This window comes from Aquarana catesbeiana, linkage group LG04 (assembly GCF_042186555.1).
Source record: "Aquarana catesbeiana isolate 2022-GZ linkage group LG04, ASM4218655v1, whole genome shotgun sequence".
NCBI lineage: Eukaryota > Metazoa > Chordata > Amphibia > Anura > Ranidae > Aquarana > Aquarana catesbeiana.
In genome coordinates, this window is record NC_133327.1 from 675,743,739 (window position 1) to 675,769,621 (window position 25,883).

A 25,883-nucleotide genomic window follows, 5' to 3' on the forward strand; every position below is an offset into this window, starting at 1 on the left:
GGGATGGTGCTCGGGGGTGAAACTAAGGGATGGTGCTCGGGGGTGAAACTAAGGGATGGTGCTCGGGGGTGAAACTAAGGGATGGTGCTCGGGGGTTGATAGGGGGTGGAACTAAGGGATGATGCTCGAGGGTGGATAGGGGTGGAACTAATGGATGGTGCTCGGGGGTGGATAGTGGGTGGAACTAAGGAATGGTGCTCAGGGGTGGAACTAACAGACGGTGCTCAGGGGTGGTAGGGGGTGAAACTAAGGGATGGTGCTCCCGGGTGGATAGGGAGTGTAACTAACAGATGGTGCTCAGGGGTGGAATTAAGGGATGGTGCTTGGGGATGGATAGGGGTGGAACTAAGGGATGGTGCTCGGGGATGGATAGGGGGTGGAACTAAGGGATGGTGCTCAGGGGTGTATAGGGCGTGAAACTAAGTGATGGTGCTTGGGGGTGGGACTAAGGGATGCTGCTTGGGGTGGGACTAAGGGATGCTGCTTGGGGGTGGGACTAAGGGATGCTACTTGGGGGTGGAACTAATAGATGGTGCTCGGGGGTGGAACTAAGGGATGGTGCTTGGGGGGTGGATAGGGGGTGGAACTAAGGGATGGTGCTCAAGGGTGGATAGGAGTTGGATTTAAGGAATGATACTCGGAGGTGGAACTAAGGGATGTTGCTCGGGGGAAAGGGGGTGGAACTAAGGGATGGTGCTTGGGGGTGGGTAGAGGGGCGGAGACAAGGGGTGACGCAGAAGGAGGGAGTACCTGCACCTATTCTCTTAGCAAAAAAAGCTCCGGCAATGATCATTGTCAGACTACCATTGCCCCATTATCACTTGGATGTATTTTCTGACCCCCTTGTACATCGTATTCTCATGCATCTGTCTGCTTAAATCCATAAGACTGATACACAAAACCCGAACGCCCCACAGAATGTAACAACATGGGAAATTGTGCTGAGAATTGTTGATCAAGAACAAGAATAGATGTAGAATGAAGAATAATGTTGCCGCTAATGTTTCCATGACAACCACCTGAGCCTGTCAGTATGCCGCTCAGTAGAATCTCTTTTCCTGTGACATTTCTAACTAGAAAATAATAGACTGTGAGTGCCATTAAAGAAAGCAAAAAAAAAAAGGATGATTTAATTTACATTATTTAATTAAAAACCATGACATTTAAAGGGGCCCTGATGTACAAATAATTAAGATTTGTACATATACACTGTATACAAATATGAAAATATATACAAAGTACAAAGATTGTTTTATTGTATCAATATATCTGCACTCGCTGATGGAATGTAAACATGGTAGTGAATGCTGTGGAACCATTTAAAGGGGACCGGTCAGCGTTTTCACACATCTGCGTGAATACATTCCTGACAGGTCCCACAATAAATCATCCCTATGCTGTTCCCTTTTACCCCTAAAACGCAGTCCCTGAGTCTTAATTATTATTATTATTATTATTATTATTATTATTCAGGATTTATATAGCGCCAACAGTTTACGCAGCGCTTTACAATATAAAAGGGAGACAATACAGTTATAATATAATACAATACAATACAATAGGATTAAGAGGGCCCTGCTCAGAAGAGCTTACAATCTAATAGGGTGGGGTAGGTGGTACAAAAGGTTGTAACTGTGGGGAATGAGCTGGTGGAAGTGGTAGGAGATTAGTTGGAGACGTGATAGGCTTTCCTGAAGAGATGAGTTTTCAGGGATTGCCTGAAGGTAGCAAGAGTAGGGGCTAGCCGGATAGATGGAGGTAGCGAGTTCCAGAGGATGGGAGAGGCTCTGGAGAAATCCTGGAGACGAGCATGGGAGGAGGAGATGAGAGAGCTTGAAAGCAGGAGGTCTTGAGAGGAGCGGAGAGGACGATTTGGGTGATATTTGGAGACAAGATTAGTGATGTAGCTTGGGGCAGAGTTGTGAATGGCTTTGTATGTTGTGGTTAGAATTTTGAATTTAATTCGCTGGGTGATTGGGAGCCAGTGTAGGGATTGAAGTAGAGGGTTGGCAGACACTGAGCGGTTGGTAAGGTGGATAAGTCTTAATCTAGTAATGTTACCTTTAGATAAGGTGATCATTTTGCTGCAGGCAGGAAGAAGAATTTCCTAAGTCCCCCCCCATCGATAAGACTCCAACATTGTATTTTTGTTAAGATCGTAATCAATTAATCAATAATAATAAATCTATCAATAATCGTAACTTTGTTAACATCATAATCAAGTTGCAAGCTGAGTCTCCCCTCCCTCATCGATAGGACTCCAACACTGTAACTTTGTTAACATCGTAATCAGTAACAATCAATCAAATCAATTAATAATCAATAATAATTAATCAATCAATAATCATAACTTTGTTAACATCGTAATCAAGTTGCAAGCTGAGGCTCCCCTCCCCCATCGAAAAGGCTCCAACATTGTAACTTTGTTAACATCGTAATCAGTAACAATCAATTAATTAATAATCAATAATAATAAATCGATCAATAATTGTAACTTTGTTAACATGGTAATCAAGTTGCAAGCCGAGTCTCCCCTCCCCATCGATAAGACTCCAACATCGTAACTTTGTTAACATCTTAATCAGTAACAATCAATCAATTAATTAATAATCAATCAAAAATAACCAATAGTGTTAAATCAATCAATAATCGTAACTTTGTTAACATCGTAATCAAGTTGCAAGCTGAGATATCTGCAGCAGGGGTCGATCTGTGTCAGACATTTGTGAACACAGCACAGAACTGCGTGGAAAATGTACAGGACTGTGTTATCTCTGAGCCGTCATGGAAGTGGATATTGACCCTGGGTGATGCCTGAGCAAAGATAGTGCCGGCCTGAGAAGAACTTGGGTGAGGCTCATAACACTTGCTTGAGATTTCAGTGCAGCATTGTCACTGTACTACAGGAAGCTGGAATCTCAGTGGATTTCTGGCAGGATCAAGAGGTACGTTTATTGCACCTATTGAACAGGTGTAACAAAACCTTTTCAAGGGTATATTTAACCACGTGAAGACTGGGCCTTTTCTGGCACGTGAAAAAAATCTATTATTTTTTTTTTATTATTTTTTGTTTTTTGCTAGAAAATTACTTGCTAGAAAAGAACCCCCCCCCCCCCCCCAAAAAAAAAAAATTATATAGATATATTTTTAGCAGAGACCCCAGAGAATAAAATGGCGGTCAATGCAGTTTCTTATGTCACACAGTATTTGCGCAGCATTTTTGGGGGAAAAAATGCACTTTAATGAATTTTAAAGGGGTTGTAAACCCTCACTCAAGGTTTTTCACCTTAATGCATTCTATTCAGCCCCACCCCAGAGCCCCCCTTTAAATTACCTGAACCCGACCCGATGTGTAAATTCTGCACTTTGAGGTCTGCAGAAGAGGATTTGTTTAATCTCTGTGCATCACCTGAGGCCGGTCACTTCACCAGGCATATGTAAGTGTCTACAACCACTTTAATGCAAACTAAAAAATATGCAGATTTTTTTTTTTTTTTTTTTTAATTTGGACTATATGAAATTACGTCTCTTTTTTTTTTTTTTTTTTTTTTTTCAGCTTGCAATGAAACAGTCAAAGGAGATGGACCTGCTGAAAAAAGCCCAGCTAGAACACCTGGAGATCCTGGATAAGCAGAATGAACAGGTACAGATCGGTAACACCATAGGGCAGTGATGGCGAACCTTGGCACCCCAGATGTTTTGGAACTACATTTCCCATGATGCTCAACTACACTGCAGAGTGCATGAGCATCATGGGAAATGTAGTTCCAAAACATCTGGGGTGCCAAGGTTCGCCATCACTGCCATAGGGTCTATTTATAAAACATTCGCTGGACGAACGTCACACACATTTGCCGCAGGAATTTTCTCCGTAATTTCTCTAATAGGTTAATCCCTGTGATCGTCGGCTCCATCCGGTGGCCAAAATGTGGTATAGTTTTCTCAAATACCTCAGTGAGAAAATATTCTGCTTTTTGGCCACTGGATGGCGCTAACCACCTTAAAAAAATTACTCTATTAGAGAAATGATAGCCAAAATGTAACATTCGTCCAACTAATGTTTAATAAATAGACCGCCCCCATGTGTTTTTATAATGTGAGGTTTTTTTTTTGTTTTTTTTTTTCATTTTTTGTAAAATAACTGGATCTTAGAGAAGAACGCATAATAAGATGCGTAGCACATGCGATAACGCTGTTGGGTTGACCCTGTGATGAGGATATTTCAAGCAGGAAATGTCTGGCCCAATAGGCGGCAGGGGGCGCAAGCCTTATATTCTAATTACAACAGCCCATTGGCCCTTGTTCAACCATGGCGTTCATCATGTGACTGTCTTGCTCTTTCATGCATTATTCAAGCTTAAGTTTTTTTTTTTTTTTTCTTTTGTGTTTTTTATTTGCTTCATTTCATGCTGCATAACTTTGACAATTTTTGTTGTTTTTGTACAAACAGCTTTTGAAATCGTGTCATGCAGTTTCTAACTCACAAGGTATGGCTTGTCACCCCCCCCCCCCCCCCCCCCCTTTATCTCCACTTCTTCTCATTTACTTATGTTTTTCAAAAGTTTATAAATTCATTTAAAATGTATTTAAATAATAATAAAATAATAAATTTTTTGTCAAATTTCCTGAACCTCCTTGAGTATAATTTTACGTAGACATGTGCAATTCGCTTCGTTCGGAATTCGTTTTCTTAACACATTTCGACAAATTAGTTAAGTCGGAAATATCCGAATGAACAAAAACTCGTTTAACGAATTTTTATGAATATTCGTAAATTTGAATATTGGAGAATTTGTAAATTCGAAAACCGGAAAATTCGAAAATCTGATATAACAACTAACGAATAATAACTTAACTATTATTAGCTATTAAATTATAGGTATTGGAGTTTCCTTTCAGATTTAGCTGTTAGTGAACGTAACGAATTTATCCGAAGTTGCAAATTATTATTATTATTAATATTATTATTATTATTATAATACAGGATTTATATAGCACCAACAGTTTACGCAGCCCATTACAATATAAAAAGGAGACAATACAGTTATAATACAATAAAATACAAGAGAATTAAGAGGGCCCTGCTCAGAAGAGCTTACACTCTAATAGGGTGGTTATCCAAAATAACGAATACCGTATCTAAACGAATGGAACAAAACAAATTAATAATAATAAATAACAATAATAATAATAATGCTTGTTTTATTATTATTATTATTATATATTATTATTAATTTGTTACGTTCCATTTGTTTCGATGCGGCATTTGTTATTTCGGATAATTCGTAACTTTGGATAAATTCGTTACGTTCACTAACAGACAGATTTAAAAGGAAATTCCAATACCTATAATTTAACAGTTAGCTATTATTAGTTAGTCCGTTAGTTATTCTTTCGAATTTTCGGATTTTCATTCTTATTTTCGGATTTTCTAATTTCCGAATTTTTAAATTTACACATTTCCGAATTTTCTAATTTACGAATTGCAACCATAACGAATGACCTAAAAAACGAAAAAAAAAAAAAAAAAAAGGAATGAAACTAAAACAAACTAATTTTTCAGCAGTGCACATGTCTAATTTTGAATAATAATTTTGTTCTTGCAGGCATGTATAGTATATTTTTCCCCCCAAAAAAATGCAAATTCTCTTAAGCCAGGCATAGATGATACGATTTTCTTTCCTGAAACCACGGGTTGCGTAGGGAGCCGTCCCTGCTGGGTGTAGACATGTGCAATACGTTTCGTTATCGGACAGAATTTTCGTTATTTGGCTGTATTCAAATCTCCGAATCACAATAGAAACGAATTTCAACGAATTTTAAATAAATTATAACCAAACAACCAAATGTATTTGTTTCATTCAGAGCTTTTGTTAATGTTTAATGCATCCGAAAAAACATAATGACATAACAAATGATCTAAATTCATTCGGATCCATTTCGTTTTGTTGCATTACCATTTTTCATTATTATAAAAAATACACTACATAAGAAATGGAAACATATTGCAATAAATACAGTAAGGTTTAAAAGTAAAAAATTTAAGATGATGATTTCTACTTATTATATTTGGGTTGGATGGAGGTGGATCCATCAGAATCTCCAAAACATAACATAACGAATAAATCCGAAATTAATTTTGTTTCTTTCATTATGTTATGATTTGGAGATTCTGATGGATCCACCTCCATCCAACCCAAACATAATAAGTAGAAATCACCAAATTATTTATTTTTTATATACATTACAACAAAACGAATTATCCGAATTTAAATTTCAAAATTAATTTGAATTCTAAATAAAAACATATTGCAATAAATATAGTAAGGTATAACAGTGAAATAAGATGATGATTCCTACTTTAGGCTGCTCAATAGTATAGAAAGGAATAGAATAGAATAAAAACAGAATAGAAAAGAATAGAATAGAAAATAAAGGAATATAATAGAAAATAATAAAATAAAACAGAATAGAATAGAAAATAAAAGGATAACTAATGAATTTGAAATTAATTTTGTTTCTTTCATTATGTTATGATTTGGAGATTCTGATGGATCCACCTCCATCCAACCCAAACATAATAAGTAGAAATCATCATCTTAATTATTTTTTATCAACATTACCACAAAACGAATTATCCAAATTCAAATTTGAAAATGAATTTGAATTTGAAAATAAATTTGAATTCTAAATGAAAACATATTGCAATAAATATAGTAAGGTATAAAAGTGAAATAAGATGATGATTTCTACTTAGGCTGCTTAATAGAATAGAAAGGAATAGAATAGAATAAAACAGAATAGAAAAGAATAGAATAGGAAATAAAGGAAGGGAATAGAAAATAAAATAAAACAGAATAGAATAGAAAATGAAAGAAAATAATAAAAAAAAAAATAGAGTAGAAAAGAAAAAAAAAGAATAGAATAAAATAGAACGAATATAGCCGTCTTCTGAATTTGAATAGAATAAAACCGAATAAAATAGAAAATAAAGGAAATGAATAGAAAAGAATAGTATAGAAGCCTATCTGGCCCCCACCTAACAACTGTAAATTTATTTTCGCCATCAGCACATCCCCCACAGTTATTGCCTCTCGTATCTCTTGACCCTCCCTCTTAGATTGCAATCTCTAATGAGCAGAGCCCTCTGATTCCTACTGTATTAAAGTGTATTGTATTTCTACTGTCTACCCCTGAAGTTGTAATGCGCTGCGTAAACTGTCAGCACTATATAAATCCTGTATTATAATAATAATAATACAATAAAACAGAATAGAATAGAAAATAATAGAATAAAACATAATAGAAAAGAATAGAATAGAAAAGAGTGGAATAAAATAGAGTAGAATAGAAAAATATAGAATAGAATAAATGTAGCCATCTTTCGAAATTCTAATTTTAACATTTTAATTTTGAATTCAAATTTCGAATCGATTTTAAAATGTCAAATATACGACATGAATCTGAATATAAGAAACAAATTCCCAAAACCAATCATTCCAACATAACTAAACAAAATTACTAAATTAAATTAATCCGAAATGAAGTGTAATGCATATCTCTAGCTGAGGGAACACAGTGATTATTGCTGACGGGTAAAGCCGCTGGCAATAATCGTATCCTGAAAAATATGACATGCTGGTTGCACCTAAGTCGATTGATGGATTAGTATTCTGAAGCTCCTACCACAAGTCCTCCCACGACTTAAAAGAACTGGAAGAACATTCCTTTTCCTTTTCATTTATTCTTATCCTCACCGAATGTAAATGCCTTATCAATAATTTCCCTTAACCTGGACGCAGTAGTTCCCCATTGGGGCGTCCAGAATTTATGACAGGGCATTAGCACTTTAAGATGGATTACTGTTTAAACGTTTACTTTATAAACATTATGTTCAGCAATCTTTTTATAAGCAACAGAATATATCACACTGTATTTACACATGTACGCACCTGTACTTGGTTATCCGGATTGCCTAACGTTAGGCTCCGGTTCTTTTTCATGCTTTATTATGTTTACATTTGTATTAAAAAACGAAAAACAATAAAATTTTTATTGAACCTAAGTCGATTGATGGATCGGCTTGGGTACAATCAGCCTGCCCATACATGGATTGAATCTCGACCAGTCCCTGTCCGGCTTTAGCCAACAAATTTCCAAGTGTAGGTAGATATGAACCTATTGCCACCAACTTAACACGTATGTGCGATGGCAAAGAGTGTGCAAATATGCATCTAGAAACTGTCGAGGACAGCTCCCGGTCTCTAGTAACGACTGGGACCCAGTGGGATGGGAATCATGGAACCAGTGTGACAGCCAATCCATTAAAGGGATGTCAGGACTGGAAGGGATCTCTTTCAAAACAGTCAGAAGGAAAACATTCATTAAGACTTCATTCAGAGCAGTGCCTTGCAGGAACGTGCGCAAAATCACAAACTTTCCTGCAACACACAAAAACGCGCTGCCACTTGCAGATATGTGGGGGTGCCATTAATTCTTAATGACACCCCCAGGCATCTTGCAAACACAGTAACATTTCACCAAACTGAAATTTCAAACAATGTTGTCACCATCCTAGCTATCTTCTGAATTGTCACCCTAGGGCAGGAAGTGTATTATTGTCAGAATCATTTCACTTCATTTGAAGCTTAGTCATTGAGACTACGTGTTTCTCTCCATTTGGAGCTTAGTCATAGAGACTACGTGTTTCACTCCATTTGGAGCTTAGTCATAGAGAATATGTGTTTCACTCCATCCGGGGCTTAGGCATAGAGACTACATGTGTCACTCCATCTGGAGCTTAGTCATAGAGACTACGTGTTTCCCTCCATCTGGAGCTTAGTCATAGAGACTACATGTTTCACTCCATCCAGAGCTTAGTCGTAGAGACTACGTGCTTTACGCCATCTGGAGCTTAGTCATAGAGACTATGTGTTTCACTCCATACAGAGCTTAGTCATAGAGACTACATGTTTCACTCCATCCGGAGCTTAGTCATAGAGACTATATGTTTCACTCCATCTGGAGCTTAGTCATAAAGACTACGTGTTTCATTCCATCCAGAGCTCAGTCATAGAGACTACATGTTTAACTTCATCTGGAGGTTAGTTATAGAGACTACATGTTTCATTCATCTAGACCTTAGTCACAGAGACTACGTGTTTTGCTCCATTTGGAGCTTAGTCAAAGAGATTACGTGTTTCACTCCATCTGGACCTTAGTTATAGAGACTATGTGTTTCACTCTATTTGGAGCTTAGTCATAGAGACTTTATGTTTCACTCCATTTGGAGCTTAGTCATAGAGACTACATGTTTCATTCATCTGGACCTTAGTCATAGAGACTACGTGTTTCACTCCATTTGGAGCTTAGGCATAGGGACTACGTGTTTCAGTCCATCCGGAGCTTAGTCATAGAGACTACGTGTTTCACTCCATCTGGAGCTTAGTCATAGAGTCTACGTGTCTCATTCCATCTGGAGCTTTAGTCATGACTAAGCGCTGGATGGAATGAAACGTGTAGAGTCTTTATGACTCAGCTCTAGATAGAGGGAAGAGGGAAGCAGGTGGATTTATTTTGTATCGGGTAACATAAAAAAAAACTATTTCAGACTTTATGAGTTGCGCTGTTCCACTTCTATATTTTTAGGAATGCATCCAGCTTTTTTTTAAAAAAAAACAACAATCTATTGAGCTGGCCAGAAGCCAGTGGCAAGAGTTGAATTTAAAGGGGATGGCTGAATTGACCTCTCCATATAGGAACTCAGATGGCGTAAAACACGTAGTCTCTACGACTAAGCTCTGGATGGAGTGAAACATGTAGTCTCTATGACTAAGCTCCAGATGGAGGGAAACACGTAGTCTCTATGACTAAGCTCCAGATGGAGTGACACACGTAGTCTCTATGCCTAAGCTCCAAATGGAGTGAAACACATAGTCTCTATGACTAAGCTCCAAATGGAGAGAAACATGTAGTCTCAATGACTAAGCTTCAAATGAAGTGAAACACGTAGACTATGGCTAAGCTCCAGATGGAGAGAAACACGTAGTCTCTATAACTAAGCTCTGGATGGAGAGAAACACATAGACTCTATGACTAAGCTCCAGATGTAGTGGAATGTGTAGTCTCTATGACTAAGGTCTGGATGGAGTGAAACATGTAGTCTCTATGACTAAACCCCAAATGGAGTGAAACACATAATCTCTATGACTAAGGTCCAGATGAACGAAACACGTAGTCTCTATAACTAAGCTCCGGATGGAGTGAACCACGTAGTCTCTATGACTACGCTTCAAATGGAGTGAAACACATAGTCTCTATGACTAAGGTCCAGATGGAGTGAAACACGTAGTCTCTATGACTAAGCTTCAGATGGCGTGAAACACGTAGACTCTATGACTAAGCTGAGGTGAAACATCTAGAGTCTCTGACTAAGCTCTGGATGGACTGAAATGTGTAGAGTCTCTATGACTATGCTCTAGATCAGTGGTTCTCAACCTTCTGGTGCCGTGACCCCTTGATAAAATTTTCCAACTTGTGGGGACCCCTAATGCCCTGTACACACGATCTGAAATTCCACCAGCAAAAGTCCGATGTGAGCTCATGGTAGGAAATTCCAACCGTATGTATGCTCCATCGGACTTTTGCTGGTGGAATTCCTGCCAGCAAAAAGATTGAGAGCAGGTTCTCTATTTTTCGGTCGGAAAAACTTCCAATCGGAAATTCCGATCGTCTGTACCAATTCCGACGCGCAAAATTCCTACGCATGCTCGGAAACAATTCGACACATACTCGGAAGCATTGAACTTCATTTTCTCGGCTTGTCATAGTGTTGTACGTCACCGCATTCTTGACGGTCGAAAGTTCAGAGAACTTTTGTGTGACCGTGTGTATGCAAGGAGGGGAGCGGAGTTGGGATGAGTGGCAGTGCTGGGGGGAATTCTGATCAGCCAACTTAGGTGCTCTTGATCAAGGTCATCTGCTGATCTGAGAACTGTAGTAGGGACTTTTAATGGCAACTATAATCACAGGTAGTGTTAACTCACTGTGTCTCTGACATTGTAGTGTCTCGTAGCAGTGACACCAATGCCGAAATAAAGAGATAGGCTCCTCCCACTTCACATTCCTCACCAGTCAGCTGACCTCTAGTCTGTGTCCCCCAGCTATGCTGTGAACTGAATGGGCGGCTGCAAAGAGGCTGAGTAGGTGGCCGCGGGCTCCAGGAACAGCCCAGCTGGGCAGCCACAGGCTCCAGGGACAGCCCTGCTGGGCGGCTGCAAAAAAGGCCGAGAGAGACTTGCGGGCTTCAGGAACAGCCCAGGAATTGTTGACCCCTGGCAAATCATCATTCGACCCCCAAGGGGGTCCTGACCCCCAGGTTGAGAATCACTGCTCTAGATGGAGTGAAACACGGGGTCTCTATGACTAAGCCCCGGGTGGAGTGAAACACGTAGTCTCTTATGACTAAACTTTGGATAGAATCAACCACGTAGTCTCTATGACTAATCTCTAGATGGGGTGAAACATCTAGAATCTCTATGACTAAGCTCCAGATGGAGCGAAATGTGTAGAGTTTTTATGGCTAAGCTCTGGATGAAGTGAAACTCATAAGAAGGGAATCCGGTGGATTTATTTTGTATTGGGTAACTTAAATAAACCATATTTCAGACTCCTAGGAGTTGAGAGGCTCCACTTCTATTTTTTTGAATCATCATTTTCAGCTCATCGTAGGGGAGAAGCCTAGAGCAGAGTATTCGGGGACTGTTTGCACTAGGGATGGTTGATCCAGGGAATATCTGATTGCCTCTCGGGTGATCAATAAGGAATTTTTTCCTCCCTGCTGGAGCTTTGTTGAGTTTTTCCCTTCCTCTGGATCAGCTGTGGGTATATTGCATATATGGAGGTTTTCCATTTATTATTATTATTATTATTATTATTAGTTATTATTTTTATGTATTTATTTTTTTCTGTTGGTTGAACTGATGGACTAAGACTTGTGTTTTCTTTTTTTTTTTTTTTTAACCTGATTATGTAACAAATGCTGTTCTTGGAAACGAATAACATCCATCAGATAATCCTTGTAACATGAGACAGCAGTGCGTTGCATGCTGTACTGATCACATTTTTCTCCCTCTTTCCGGCCCCTAGGCAAAGGAAATCCAGCAGATGGTCAAACTGGAAGCCGAGATGGACCGCAGGCCTGCAACAGTTGTGTAAAGCTGCAAAACGCAAACTGAAGAGCGAGCAATCTACTGTCCTTTCAAGAACACTGTAAATTTTAACGACCACAGACACTGAATATGAAGTGTGCTCTTATGTTAGACCCTATTTTGTCTTGGCGAGATTTTAAGACTGGCATATTTCCCTTTTAACATTCTGAGCACTGCACTATTTATGATACAGAAAATACAATTATACAGTTATAAAGGTTAAAAAGAAAAAAAAAGAAAAAAAAAAAAAAAGATAAATATTTTTTATTGATACTAAATGGTATGTTAATATTCTAATATTATTTGCAAATATTTTAACTTTTTTAAGTGATTTTTTTAAAACTATTGCCAGTGTAGCAACCAGAAATAGGAGAGAATTTTGATCTTTTTTTTGTACTGATAGCTGCAACACTGTTACGCTTGCTGGAAGGTGTGCAGGACGTAAACGAAAAACAAAGGCAGGCGGAAGAATCTGCTGTTTCTCTGGGACTTAATCCCAATTGTATTGCATGGCGTTTTTTTTTTTTTTCCTAGAATGGCTAATGAGCATGGCTTTATTTGGAAGGCTAAGCGGCACGCTTTGAAGTAGCACGACGCATTGAAGAAGAAAATGCATTGCGCCACCTCGACAATAGCCAGAAAGCACAAAGTGTTCTAAACGGTAAATTTACCCAAATGCCAGTGCTTGGAGAACATTAGCATTTCAACTAAATTGTATATTGAGGATGAGGAAAGAGGTGGAGAACAAAGTGGTGAAAGGGAGGAGGGTGTTTGCTGATGGGAAATTCGAATTGCCGGCTGGATCCAAATGATTTTCTTGTTCTTGCGTGGGCAGCAAGGAAGTCAGCTTTTCCTTCTTTTTTTTTACTATATATCTATTTTACCTGTTATAGTGGCTTTGTTTTGAATTTGCCATGCTTAGGACGTGCAGATGTACACTGAACTCTGGCCTACTGTCGGCAATAGAGGAGGCCACATTGAAGCTCGTGCGCGTTTTGCAGTGGGTTTCGCAAGAGCGCCATTCACCAGACCATATCTGAGCTAGAAAACGTACGTTTTCAAAAACAAAAGAGTGAATTCCAACTTCGAAAACTTTCATACCAAAAGAACTGGGGGTTCCGCTCCAGGTTCCTGTGTGCCCAAATCTGGTGACCCACGCAGAGGGTGCTGGCCTGTCCTGGCTCAATGCATGCAACGTAAAAAGGAGAGAAAGCCCCAAATGCTGCACAAAACCCAACACTCGCTAAAATAGAAGCAGCCTCAGTTCAACTCCTTCCATCCTCACCCTGCCCACAGAGGTTAGTCATAGAGGTCCTCCATGACTAAATCCTGTGGGTGGGACGAAACGCTCTGGAGTGTGGCCTGGATGGAGCTGAGCTGAAGCTGCTTCTACCCTAGAGAGTGCCGTGTTTTGTCGCTGTGCACCATTCGGGGCTTTCAAAAGTTTCATGTTTCCCCCTTCTGGGCAGCCACAGGCCACATGGTCCCATTTTGCAGCGTGATGCCTATCCTGGGTTTGCAATCCTTGGTTTTGACATAGCCTTATGGTCAAGATGACATTAGCAGTTAGCAGAAAAGGCATTAGGCTCAATTCACAAAGATGGATGAGGTTTTTTTTTAGCACCACTTAAAGCTGAATTTGAGGTATGGCAGTTATGGCAAGTTACATTGGTCCATCTTGGATCAATGTTAGTATGTATGTATGTGTCAACCCTGTAGGATCCCCTTGGAAGCTGGAAATTACTGTAGTAGACATCACTAGCTTCCAGGTCCCATGCTTGAGCAGCTGCCCTGCTGTTTACTGAACACAGCAGGTCGTCTATTAGGCATGGGCGCCATTTGTATTTTCTCAAATAATGCAACGTTCTCTTTGATTGGATGAAGGAGACCTAGAAAGTAGTGGAGATCACTGGAGTAGCGTTGTCTACAATAGTGGTTTCCATCTTTTAGACGGATCCCACAGATATGGCACATACTATACATACTTACACTGGTTCAAGCTGAACTGATGGAACTTTGTAAAAATTGACATGGAATGCCTCTTTAAGTATTCACAAACTAACCCAAGCTTACATCAAAAATGGTTATCAGTTTTAAAATGGAATGTAACACTACCAGTTTAACTTATACATCAGCAGCATCTCATGTGTTTGACTGTTAAATAGGAAGAGAAGCCCTCTATGTTAATCCGCACCATATAAGTGTAGTAAATCTGACAGTACATACAGCAGTAACCCTGAAGCAATTTGTCAAACTTTGGAGGTACCCAACACAAAAAATTTATAAAATCTAATTTATATATACAAATATACAGTGGAACCTCGGTTTGCGAGAAACGCAGTTTAACAAGCGTTTCGCAATACCAGCTTTTTTTTTTTTTAAATCCTTTGCGAGCGTTGTCTCGAAAGACGAGCAGGATACAAGCCGCTGAGGTGTGCAGTACCGCATTTGGCCAGAGGTGAGGGGGCGCCGGCGACGCTCGGAGACACTTGGAAACACTCTGAGACACTCTGTTTCCTAGTGTTTCAGAGCGTCTCCGAGTGTCTCAGAGCATCTCCAAGTGTTTCTGAGTGTCTCCATTGCCTTCGCACCTCTGGCCACATGCTGTACTGCTGTACTGCATAGACAAGCAGTGGCTGTGGAACGGATTATCTGAGTTCCCATTATTTCCTATGGGGAAACTCGCTTTGATATACGAGTGCTTTGGATTACAAGCATTCTTCTGGAACGAATTATGCTCGTAATCCAAGGTATTACTGTGTATGTATATATATATATATATATATATATATATATATATATATATTAACAGCATATTTGCAATGAAAATAAATATAAAATATAAAGCTGAACTCCAGGAATTCAGCCACTTCCTAAAATGAGCAGCAAGGTATACTCATCTTCCGCAACCCATGCCACCTCCCTGCTCCACCAGGGCTCTTAATCTTTTAGAGCAGTGGGTATGGGGGAGTGCAAAGATATATATATATATATTATATTTTGCGCTTACCCAAAATAATGTGATAGGTGTGTGAGTACTCCAAACTCAAAGTTGTTATGCGATCTGTGCGATATATAACAAACAAAGCCTCTTACCAGAAGAGATGGACCCCAAATTATAGGGATCAAAAGCGCTTGATTCAAATGTGATCAGCTGCAGTGCTCCATCCTATCAGCTCTATCAGGAGACCTGGTAATGTTGGTTGCTTCGCCTGGATATGGAAATGCTTCCAATATATATTCAAGTGTTCCAAACTCCAGTGATTGTCCTGCTGAATGCTCGCTAGCACAAGGAGACATTAAGAAGAGAGAAACTCCATAGTGCAGTGTGTTTAAGAACATTTATTGAACAGTTATTATCGTAGCCTCCGGTCCCAGTCGATGCCTCTTACGGGGAAACGCATCAAATGGAGCTACTATCTGTGACGTCACCACGCTCAAACCTGCAGGACAAGGGCCGCGGCTCTGTGTTTTTGTGCTGAAGTCTTTTGTTTACTCTGTATAGTGCAATGGAACTGTTCAATAAATGTTCTTTAACACACTGCACTATGGAGTTTCTCTCTTCTTGGTGTCTCCTTGTGCTGGCGAGCATTCAGCAGGGCAATCATTGGAGTTTGGAACATTTGGATATATATTGGAAGCATTTCCACATCCAGGCATAGCAACCAACATTACCAGGTCTCCTGATAGAGCTGATGGGATGGAGCACTGCAGCTGATCACATTTGAATCAAGCGTTTTTGATCCCTATAATTTGGGGTCCATCTCCTCTGGTAAGAGGCTTTGTTCGTTATATATCACACACATTGCATAACACCTTGGAGTTTTCAAGGGATTCCATATTAAGGCACCTATGGACATTTGTTTTTTCTGGAGTCACAATCACTACAGTGGATACTTATTTACATTTTTATTTTTCATGTGGATCATTTCCTTTTTAAATTTGGTTCCGAAGAGTGCAGTGATGCCTAGTGCATGCACTAAGTAAAGATCTGATGCTAACTTGTGAGTTCAACTTTCTAAATTGGCTTTACATCGATTTTATTTATTTATCAGGGATGACAAAGTAACTGATAATGTTATATAGTAGTAGAGTTAGTAATTACATAAATGTAAATTACATACCACTATATAGAGCATGCTTAAAAAAAAAGTGTGCACCTTTTAAAACTGAGATAAGGTGCGGTCAGGGAAATAATGGCCAAACAAAAGGAAATCAGCTTTGTGAATTGAGCCCGCTGTTTTCAGCTGATAATGACTTTGATTGGACCTAGTACTCGCCTGATAAATTCGCTGCTTTGGTCCTGGGGGGGTGAAACCCACAAAGAGGTTAAAATCGTTCTGTAATCAAGCGTCTGCACAACTGTGCAATATTTTTATTGCAAGATCATTTTATAAAGAGAGATGACTTACAAGAGTTTGCTGTACCTGCTTGTATTTACCTTTTGGGGGGAAAAAGTCTCCAAGTAAAGAACCTTATTATTATTTTTTATTATTTCCCGTGTGTTTGCCCGCCACGCACCAAAGATGTAGAAATCGTTAAGAGGAAAATATATTTATGATTGAGATATTATCTCTTTGAAGAAGTACTTGAATTAGAAGAAACTTGTAGCAAAGTGCTTTACCATTAACTATGCCTAATTTATTTTTTTATTTTTTTTTTTCCCTGATGAAGAGAGTTCAGATATTTTTCTGACTAATGTTTTTAGAGCAATAAAATACTAGAAGCGATTGTGCTCAATGAAACCAGTGCTCACATGTTAAAAGGATCATGCGGTTCGCACTTTAAGAAACGTTTACATCCAATATTGTACAGAAACTGCAGTCTCGTGTGTGTGATGCAGAGATAGCTATGTTGCGTTTCGAAGACGGCAAGACGTGGGGAAGAGGAAACGTTTGTAACTGTGAAGATGTATAAAGTATTTATATATACTTGTACTCAAAATAATGTAGAATATATCCGTATTAAAGCAGGGGAAAACCATTTTTAAACACTACTGTTATGATATTTGCATGTAACACTGGCACCAAATTTCTGTGTAAGACCATAAGGCCCTCAGTCATGATGTGTTTCAGCTAGTTTCGAGATAAATTTTGTAGAGAGAGGTAGTACCTGTGCTGTCATTCCAGACTCCCTTCTGAAAAATGCTAGCTGCCTGGTTGTCATCCTGATCCAACCACTGATCATTAACCCACAGCAAGTATGCAGGTTAGATATTTGGGCGGCACAGTTGGCATACCTGCCTGGATTGGTGTTTCCCAAATCAGTGGAGCCAAAGCATGTAGCAAGCCATGCAACCACATTCTTAGTGGAATCATAGGTATTTCTTTCATGACCAGTTCTCTTTAAAGCTTAAGTTCACCTTCATAAAAAAAAAATCTGACTTTACTATGAACTATTTGGCCAAAAGTATGTGAATACCTCACTATCGCACCATGTATGTGGACAGATCTCCAAATGATTGACTTCAGGTTTTCAAGTGACGGGTCCTGTTAATGCTACAGTAAAAGGAGGTTTGGGCACCTCCAATCATGGAGAAGTATAGGAATGGCTCTTTTCTGTTCTAACATAACTGGACCCTGGCCACAAAGCCAGCTCCGTAAAGACATGACCATCCAAGAAAGAAAACTCTACGATGAAGCTCTTGACAGGTTAAATTGCGAAAGCAGGCAGAGCAGCAGACTGAACGGCCTCTGTACTGGATAATACCAATACACCTTCACATCAGGCTTTTATGATGGAGAGCGACTTCTTTTTCTTGATTAGTTGGTTATGATTGTGGAGCTGGTAGCACACCTCTTGAAGCCAGCACCTATCAACAGAGATTGGCAAGGTGTCCGTACACGGACACTGGTGTCCATGAGCTGTCCTTGCAGGGCCCGTTCCACTCATTTTGCATTGGGCCTCGTGGAGTTGGTCAGAAGAGCAGGACAGTTGAATATGCTGTCTGACAGTCACAGCATCCACTGATCCACCTCCCCTGCCGCTGCCCGCTGGTTGGTAGGACCACCGGCGTCCTATCAACCAATAAGGTGCTTGCTCCGCCCCCAGGCCCTGACCTTCAAAGGAGGAGAACAAAACTTTCTCCTCTAAACCTGCCCATGCCCAGTCTCATTCCCCTCAGCCCCTAGCTTCCTCGTGAGTCGTGTATGTGTCCTATTCCTATAGCTCCACTTGAAGAATCGGATCATAATGTAATGCATGATCTATGGGGGACTTTGCTCTAATGGGGGATCTATGGGGACCCTGGTCTGCTCTAAAGGGGGATCAGTGGGGACCCTGCTCTAAAGAGGCATCCATGGGGACCCTTTCCTGCTTTACAGGGGGATCTATGAGGACCCTGCTCTAAAGGGGATCTATGGGGACCGTGCTCTAAAGGGGGATCTATGGGGACCCTGGCCTGCTCTAAAGGGGGTTCTATGGGGACCCTGCTTGATAGTTTTAATTTGAAATGTACCTTGGTGTCCTTCACTAAGGACCATAGCCTTGGTCTGTGCCTATCCCTGGCTATCAATCGGTAGAGGAGCAGGTTAACTGCTTTGAGTGTGACTATATAGTTTCTCGGCAGTCCATAAAGACATGGTTTGAGGAGTTTGGTGTGGAAGAACTTGAGTGTCCTGGACAGAGCCCTGACCTCAACTCCACTGAAAACCTTTGGAATTTTTGGAACGCCTATTGCAAGCCAGGTCTTCATCCATGAATTTATACAACTCTGGGCTTCCCTCCATGCAGTGTATGCAGTGATCTGTCTACAAGATTTTGAACTGTGAATGTGGGAAATTATGTCCATTCAAAGAACATTTGTGAGGTCAGGTACTGATATTGGATGAAAAGAGCTAAAAGAAAAGGAAGGCGTGACTGAGGTAGACGGACAGTGCTAGTAATGACAGCAATTGATAGCGCCATGCAATACCAAAAAGAAAATGGAGTCACTAGCAATTGATTGAAGATCATAGAACAATATGTGTTTATTCTGCAAAATATCATGGTTAAATAGAAAAGAGCCTGTAAGACCCCAAAACGTTTTCGATATTTGACTTATGTGACATTTTGAAGAATAAACACACATTGTTCTTCGATCTTCATTTGAGTGCTGGTGACTTTTTCCTTTTCTTTTTGGTATTGCATGGTACCATCTTTTGTTGTCATTACTAGCACTATCCATCTACATTGGTCACTCCTTCCTTTTCTTTTAGGTCTTTTCATCCAACATCAGTACCTGACCTCACAAATGTTCTTTGAATGGGCACATTTCCAGATACATACTCCAAAACCTTCTTAAAAAAAACTCAGAAGAGTGGAGGCTGCCATTCCTTCCAAGGAAGGGAGGCCTACTCAGTTTAAATGCCTATAGCTTTGGAATGGGATATGAAGCAAGCTCATATAGTTTCTGTTCTCACATGATTGTACCTATGCACAAGCCAGCTCCATGAAGACATGGTTTGATGAGTTTAGTATGGAGGATCTTGAATAGGCTATACACAGCCATGACCTCAACCCTGCTGAACACCTTTGGGGTTTAGTGTAACGCCAATTGCGAATCAGGTCTTTTCATACCAAAAAGAAAAAGGAGTCACCAGCACTCGACTGAAGATCAAAGAACAACATTTTATTTGTTCTTCAAAATGTCACGTCAAGATGAATGAGAAGTGACCTGTGAGGCCCCAAAACGTTGGCAAAACTTGATTTATGTGGCATTTAAAAAAAAAAAAGACATACAATATTCTTTGATTTTTAGTCAAGTGCTGGTGACTCCTTATTTTTCTATTATGTCTTTTCATCCAATGTCGGTACTTGATCTTACAAATATTCTTTTGGCTGAATGGGCACAACTTGCCCCAGACACACTCCAAAAAATAGTGGAAAGTCTTACTAGAAGAGTGGGGGCTCTCTTGCTGCCAATGGGAGGGGGTCAACTCAGTATAAAAGCCCATATCTTTGGAATGGGATGTCCAACAAGCTCATCTAGGTGTGATGGTCAGGTGTCCACAAATGCCTTCCCACCAAGGGGAGGGGGCCAACTTAGTATAAATGCCCATCATTTTGCAATGGGTTGTCCAACAAGCTCATCTAGGTGTGAAGGTCATGTGTCTACAAATGCCTTGCTGCCAAGGGGAGGGGCCAACTTAATATAATGCCCATAAATTTGGAATGGGATGTCCAACAAGCTCACCTAGGTGAGATGGTCAGGTGTCCACTAATGCCTTCCCACCAAGGAAAGAGAGCCAACTTAGTATAGATTCCCATAATTTTAGAATGGGGTGTCCAAGAAGCTCATCTAAGTGTGATGGCCAAGTATCCACAAATGCCTTGCCACCTAGGGGAGGGGGCCAACTCAGTATAAATGCCCATAGTTTTGGAATGGGATGTCCAACAAGCTCATCTAGGTGTGATGGTCAGGTGTCCACAAATGTCTTGCCACCAATCGGAGGGGGCCAAACCAGTTTAAATGCCCATCATTTTCGAATGGGACGTCCAAAAAACTCATCTAGGTGTGATGGTCAGGTGTCCACAAACGTTTGGCCACATAGTATGTTTGCTGTGCATTCCTCTTTTTTTTTTAGGTTATATTCCAACATCTTTATTTCCCCATTTTCATGACCCCCTTCACTTTCCTAGATCTGTCTGACCCCGTCCTATTTTTCAAATTCTGGTTGTCAGTGATCTATGTATGTGCAGAAACCCATTCTATGCGAAACAAAAAAACTATACACCAATACACCACCCACACAATAAAGAAGGTAACGTTAAATATAAGTCATCTAAAAATAGGGATGTATAAGATATATTGAGAACTAAGCATATATATCTAAATGAACTGTATCAGCACGTGTGATGCACTTGCAGTTTTTACATTTGTTGAGCTGCAAAAGGTGAACTTACACTTTAACGTGTGACACAACATACCAGGTTTTTTTAAATGATATTTTTATTTTCATTTCTTGTTTTTATTGCAGTTCTATGGCCATTTTTGTTTTATTCTTGTGATTTTGTACAATCATTTTACAGAAAAAAAAAAATGTATGCAGAATTTATAAAAAAGATCTATGTTTTCTGTTTTGAGTACTTGTCCCAATGGTTGACTATGGAGTTAACTTGCATGGTCCCTTAGCCTGCGGTGTACTTTTATTACAGACAAGTGCATGTACAGTACTAGTTCCTTACTAGCAACATATCCATTTTGTCGTTGCAGGAATGACTGTGTTAGGGAACTCTTGTAACGTAGAGACAAAAAATATTTAATTTCGGTGTTCTGAAACACATTTTTGTATGTCCCCATTTGTTCTAAGCTCCCTTATTACCCAGAACCTTGTCTTTTATATTCCTTTTTCATAGGCGTAAAAAACGATTCCTTTATATATGGCAAAAAAATAAATAAATGGTGATATGGGATTTAGCTAATTATTTATCCAAAATGTACATGGAATAAAATATAATATTCTCCTTTAAATAGGAAAAAATAACAAATTACTATTACAGACCTCCCTGGCTGTCCATCTTTGACGGAGTGGTAATCCATAATAATCGATGTGTTGTATGTTTTATGCATAGACCTAGAGACCACTGCTCCCCTCCCATTGTAGCAATGCTCGAAGTCGTAATAGTAATTTACCTTTCTGTGCCTCAACTCACTAATTACTAGTCATGGTCTTCCAGTTACTCAAAATTGCCTTTGGTGCCCAAGTCCTCCCCCCACCCCCACCCCACCCCTGGGTTTTCTGCTTGTGTGTGCAAACTACTGTTTTATTCCCACTGTGTGTTTGTCAATTTTCTACGCTCCCTTAAGAAAAAGGTCACTGTGGGTACTTTTGAATCCGTTATGTGGAACTGTTTTTGTTTGTTTTTTTGTTTTTTTATTATTATTATCGTTATCACTTGTATTGTTGCCGTAGAAGCAAAATAATGTCAAACAGGAGTGTAAATTTCTTTTAAAAATTTAATGATATTAGAAATAAACATTCAAACTATAAACATTCAAACTGAATATTTATTGGTAAATTGCTTATTTTTTGTATTGAATTACTGTGGTTTATCTTGAATGTTTTTGCTTCTTCTTAATTAAATCACATTTTTAGCTTGTTTCATTTAGTTGAGGGTGCAGATTGAACACATGCACAGTCAAGTAATTTATGTTGGCTGGTTTAGGACATGTAGGGGTTGATTTACTAAAGGCAAATAGGCCGTTCACTTTACAGAGGAGTTTTTATTTGGCAGTGGAGTTTTCTTTTAGCTTAGTAAATGAAAATTAAGAAAAAAAAATGGAAATGGAAAAAAAAATGTATTTTTGCTTAAGTAAGGCAAAGCGCCTACCATTAAATAGTTAAATTACCAAGTGTAAGGTACCATCATCCCAATAATCTACAACAAAAGGAGGTAGGGAGTAGGGGAAGCCGCAGTTCGCTGCTTCTGTCGGCCAATATCCCAACCCCCCACACATAGGGGAACCAAAGGGGACTATTTCGGTACTGGAGGTAGTAAGATATTGGTACAAAAAGGTGAAGGAAAAAATAGTAGAATAAAAACTGGGTTTTTAATAGAAAGCCATTTTAAAAAAAGATAAATTAATCTCGAAAGTACAATAACATATACAGTTGTAATACAGAACAAAGCAATATATACAACCACATGAATTGCATCCAATAATAACAGAGATTGCAACAGTGACTTGGATTCTCGACCGGTTTCGCGGTATTCACCGCTTCCTCAGGAGAGTAAAGTCTATAATGTAGCATAAGGACAGATAATAAGTATACAGAGATTCACAATTGCATAACATTTTTGTAATGGTGCAGCGAAGTCATTAAATAATACATTAAACAATAATATACAAGTTGCGTATAAGAAAGGACAGGCTCACCCGTTCAGGTTTTCTCTGTGGATATGTGGGGCCCCATACAGTTCTCCCTGCGACGAACACAGGGGAAAAACAGAACAGCCTCTGGTGGGTAAAATATTTAAATGGTTGATTTGTGTGTGGGTCACTAAACCACAAAACAAGGTAGAACGTGGTAGGGTGTAGGGGTACCCATAAGGTAGCTATAAGTTTGGAACCAGTGTGCAGAGAAAAGGGACTAGAAATAGAGTAGTTAGGGAAGAAACAAAGAAGAAAGAAGGAAGAAAGTAAGGAAAAAGAGGGGGGGGGGGGAGGGGGGGGGGAAGGGGAGGGAGGAAAACGGGGGAAGGGGGGGTGGGGAAAGGAGGAAGGAAAGAGGAAGACAGGGGGGGGTTTAGGGGGGGGTGAGGGGGAAGGGAGGAGGGAGGGCGGAGGGGAGAGGGAAAAAGGGGGGGGGGAGGGAGGGAGAGGGGAGGGGAAGGGGGGGAGGGAGAGGGGGAAGGGGGGGAGGAGAGGGGGAAGGGAGGAGGGAGGGGAGGGGAGAGGGAAAAAGGGGTGGGGGGGAGGGAGAGGGGAGGGGGAAGGGGGGGAGGGAGAGGGGGAAGGGCGGGAGGGGAGAGGGGGGGAGGGAAGTGGAGAGAGAGAAGGGGGGAAAAATGAGAGGGGGGGAAGGGGAAAGGGGGGGAGGGGGGAGGGAAGGAAATAGTTGGGGTAGGGTGGTGAGAGAGGCCAAAAGCTAGATCCAGATGAGAATAGGTAAGACTAGGAGGAAAAAGAGGAAAGGAGAATGCACACAGGTAATAAGGGCCATAACTTACCCCTGCAACGTGGTCAACGAGGGTAGTAAAATGGAGTAAAAGAAGAGCATACACTGATGAAGATCGTGGTGAAGGAACGTTTAAACGATCCAGGCGCTCATGGGTAAATAATGAAAGCTCCACAAGAGTGGAGCCAGTAATCTGTGCAAGAGGGGTAATATCCGCAGTAACTGTAATAGAGTAAGGTAAGTTTATACTCTAAGGTACTAGAGGGAGGGGAAGGAGAAAAGTGCCCACAAAAACAGGGGGACAATAACGATAGCTTGCTACAGTAGAAGATATCAAAACATAGGAGTAAGTATAGGTAGCAAGTACAAAGAGTATAAACGTGACAAGTTATCTGTGGTCCCCCACAAGGAAGTGATAGTGAAATACCAGTATGAGAACATACACAGGCGCTGCAAGTAGCCACTGTATGTAAAGAGACAATAGTAACCAAGCGCAGCATGGATGGGGAGACAGCGGGGAGAGGTCAACTCCCCGCTGTCTCCCCATCCATGCTGCGCTTGGTTACTATTGTCTCTTTACATACAGTGGCTACTTGCAGCGCCTGTGTATGTTCTCATACTGGTATTTCACTATCACTTCCTTGTGGGGGACCACAGATAACTTGTCACGTTTATACTCTTTGTACTTGCTACCTATACTTACTCCTATGTTTTGATATCTTCTACTGTAGCAAGCTATCGTTATTGTCCCCCTGTTTTGTGGGCACTTTTCTCCTTCCCCTCCCTCTAGTACCTTAGAGTATAAACTTACCTTACTCTATTACAGTTACTGCGGGATATTACCCTCTTGCACAGATTACTGGCTCCACTCTTGTGGAGCTTTCATTATTTACCATGAGCGCCTGGATCGTTTAAACGTTCCTTCACCACGATCTTCATCAGTGTATGCTCCTCTTTTACTCCATTTTACTACCCTCGTTGACCACGTTGCAGGGGTAAGTTATGGCCCTTATTACCTGTGTGCATTCTCCTTTCCTCTTTTTCCTCCTAGTCTTACCTATTCTCATCTGGATCTAGCTTTTGGCCTCTCTCACCACCCTACCCCAACTATTTCCTTCCCTCCCCCCTCCCCCCCTTTCCCCTTCCCCCCCTCTCATTTTTCCCCCCTTCTCTCTCTCCACTTCCCTCCCCCCCTCTCCCCTCCCGCCCTTCCCCCTCTCCCTCCCCCCCCTTTCCCCCCTCCCCTCTCCCTCCCTCCCCCCTTTCCCCCCCTCCCCCCCCCTTTTTCCCTCTCCCCTCCCCACCTCCCTCCTCCCTTCCCCCTCATCCCCCCCCCTAAACCCCCCCCCTGTCTTCCTCTTTCCTTCCTCCTTTCCCCCCCCCCTTCCCCCCCGTTTTCCTCCCTCCCCTCTCCCCCCCCCCTCCCCCCCCCCCCCCTCTTTTTCCTTACTTTCTTCCTTCTTTCTTCTTTGTTTCTTCCCTAACTACTCTATTTCTAGTCCCTTTTCTCTGCACACTGGGTTCCAAACTTATAGCTACCTTATGGGTACCCCTACACCCTACCACGTTCTACCTTGTTTTGTGGTTTAGTGACCCACACACAAATCAACCATTTAAATATTTTACCCACCAGAGGCTGTTCTGTTTTTCCCCTGTGTTCGTCGCAGGGAGAACTGTATGGGGCCCCACATATCCACAGAGAAAACCTGAACGGGTGAGCCTGTCCTTTCTTATACGCAACTTGTATATTATTGTTTAATGTATTATTTAATGACCTCGCTGCCACCATTACAAAAATGTTATGCAATTGTGAATCTCTGTATACTTATTATCTGTCCTTATGCTACATTATAGACTTTACTCTCCTGAGGAAGCGGTGAATACCGCGAAACCGGTCGAGAATCCAAGTCACTGTTGCAATCTCTGTTATTATTGGATGCAATTCATGTGGTTGTATATATTGCTTTGTTCTGTATTACAACTGTATATGTTATTGTACTTTCGAGATTAATTTATCTTTTTTTAAAATGGCTTTCTATTAAAAACCTAGTTTTTATTCTACTATTTTTTCCTT

General features: G+C 40.5%; 1 protein-coding gene across 6 annotated transcripts in view; it reads left to right on the forward strand.

Moving 5' to 3' along the window:
• PLCB4 (phospholipase C beta 4) overlaps window positions 1–15,027 on the forward strand; it is a 535,803-nt gene extending 520,776 nt beyond the window's left edge. For 4 of the 6 annotated variants that reach the window (XM_073628632.1, XM_073628627.1, XM_073628630.1 and 1 more), the window contains 3 exons: window positions 3,557–3,643; window positions 4,451–4,487; window positions 12,148–15,027. In XM_073628632.1, the coding sequence (XP_073484733.1) occupies window positions 3,557–3,643; window positions 4,451–4,487; window positions 12,148–12,236 (213 nt within the window). In that variant the 3' untranslated portion in view covers window positions 12,237–15,027. The remainder of the gene's footprint in view (window positions 1–3,556; window positions 3,644–4,450; window positions 4,488–12,147) is intronic. The other 2 variants (XM_073628629.1, XM_073628631.1) reach the window with 1 other exon arrangement.
• The last annotated feature ends 10,856 nt before the right edge of the window (window positions 15,028–25,883 follow it).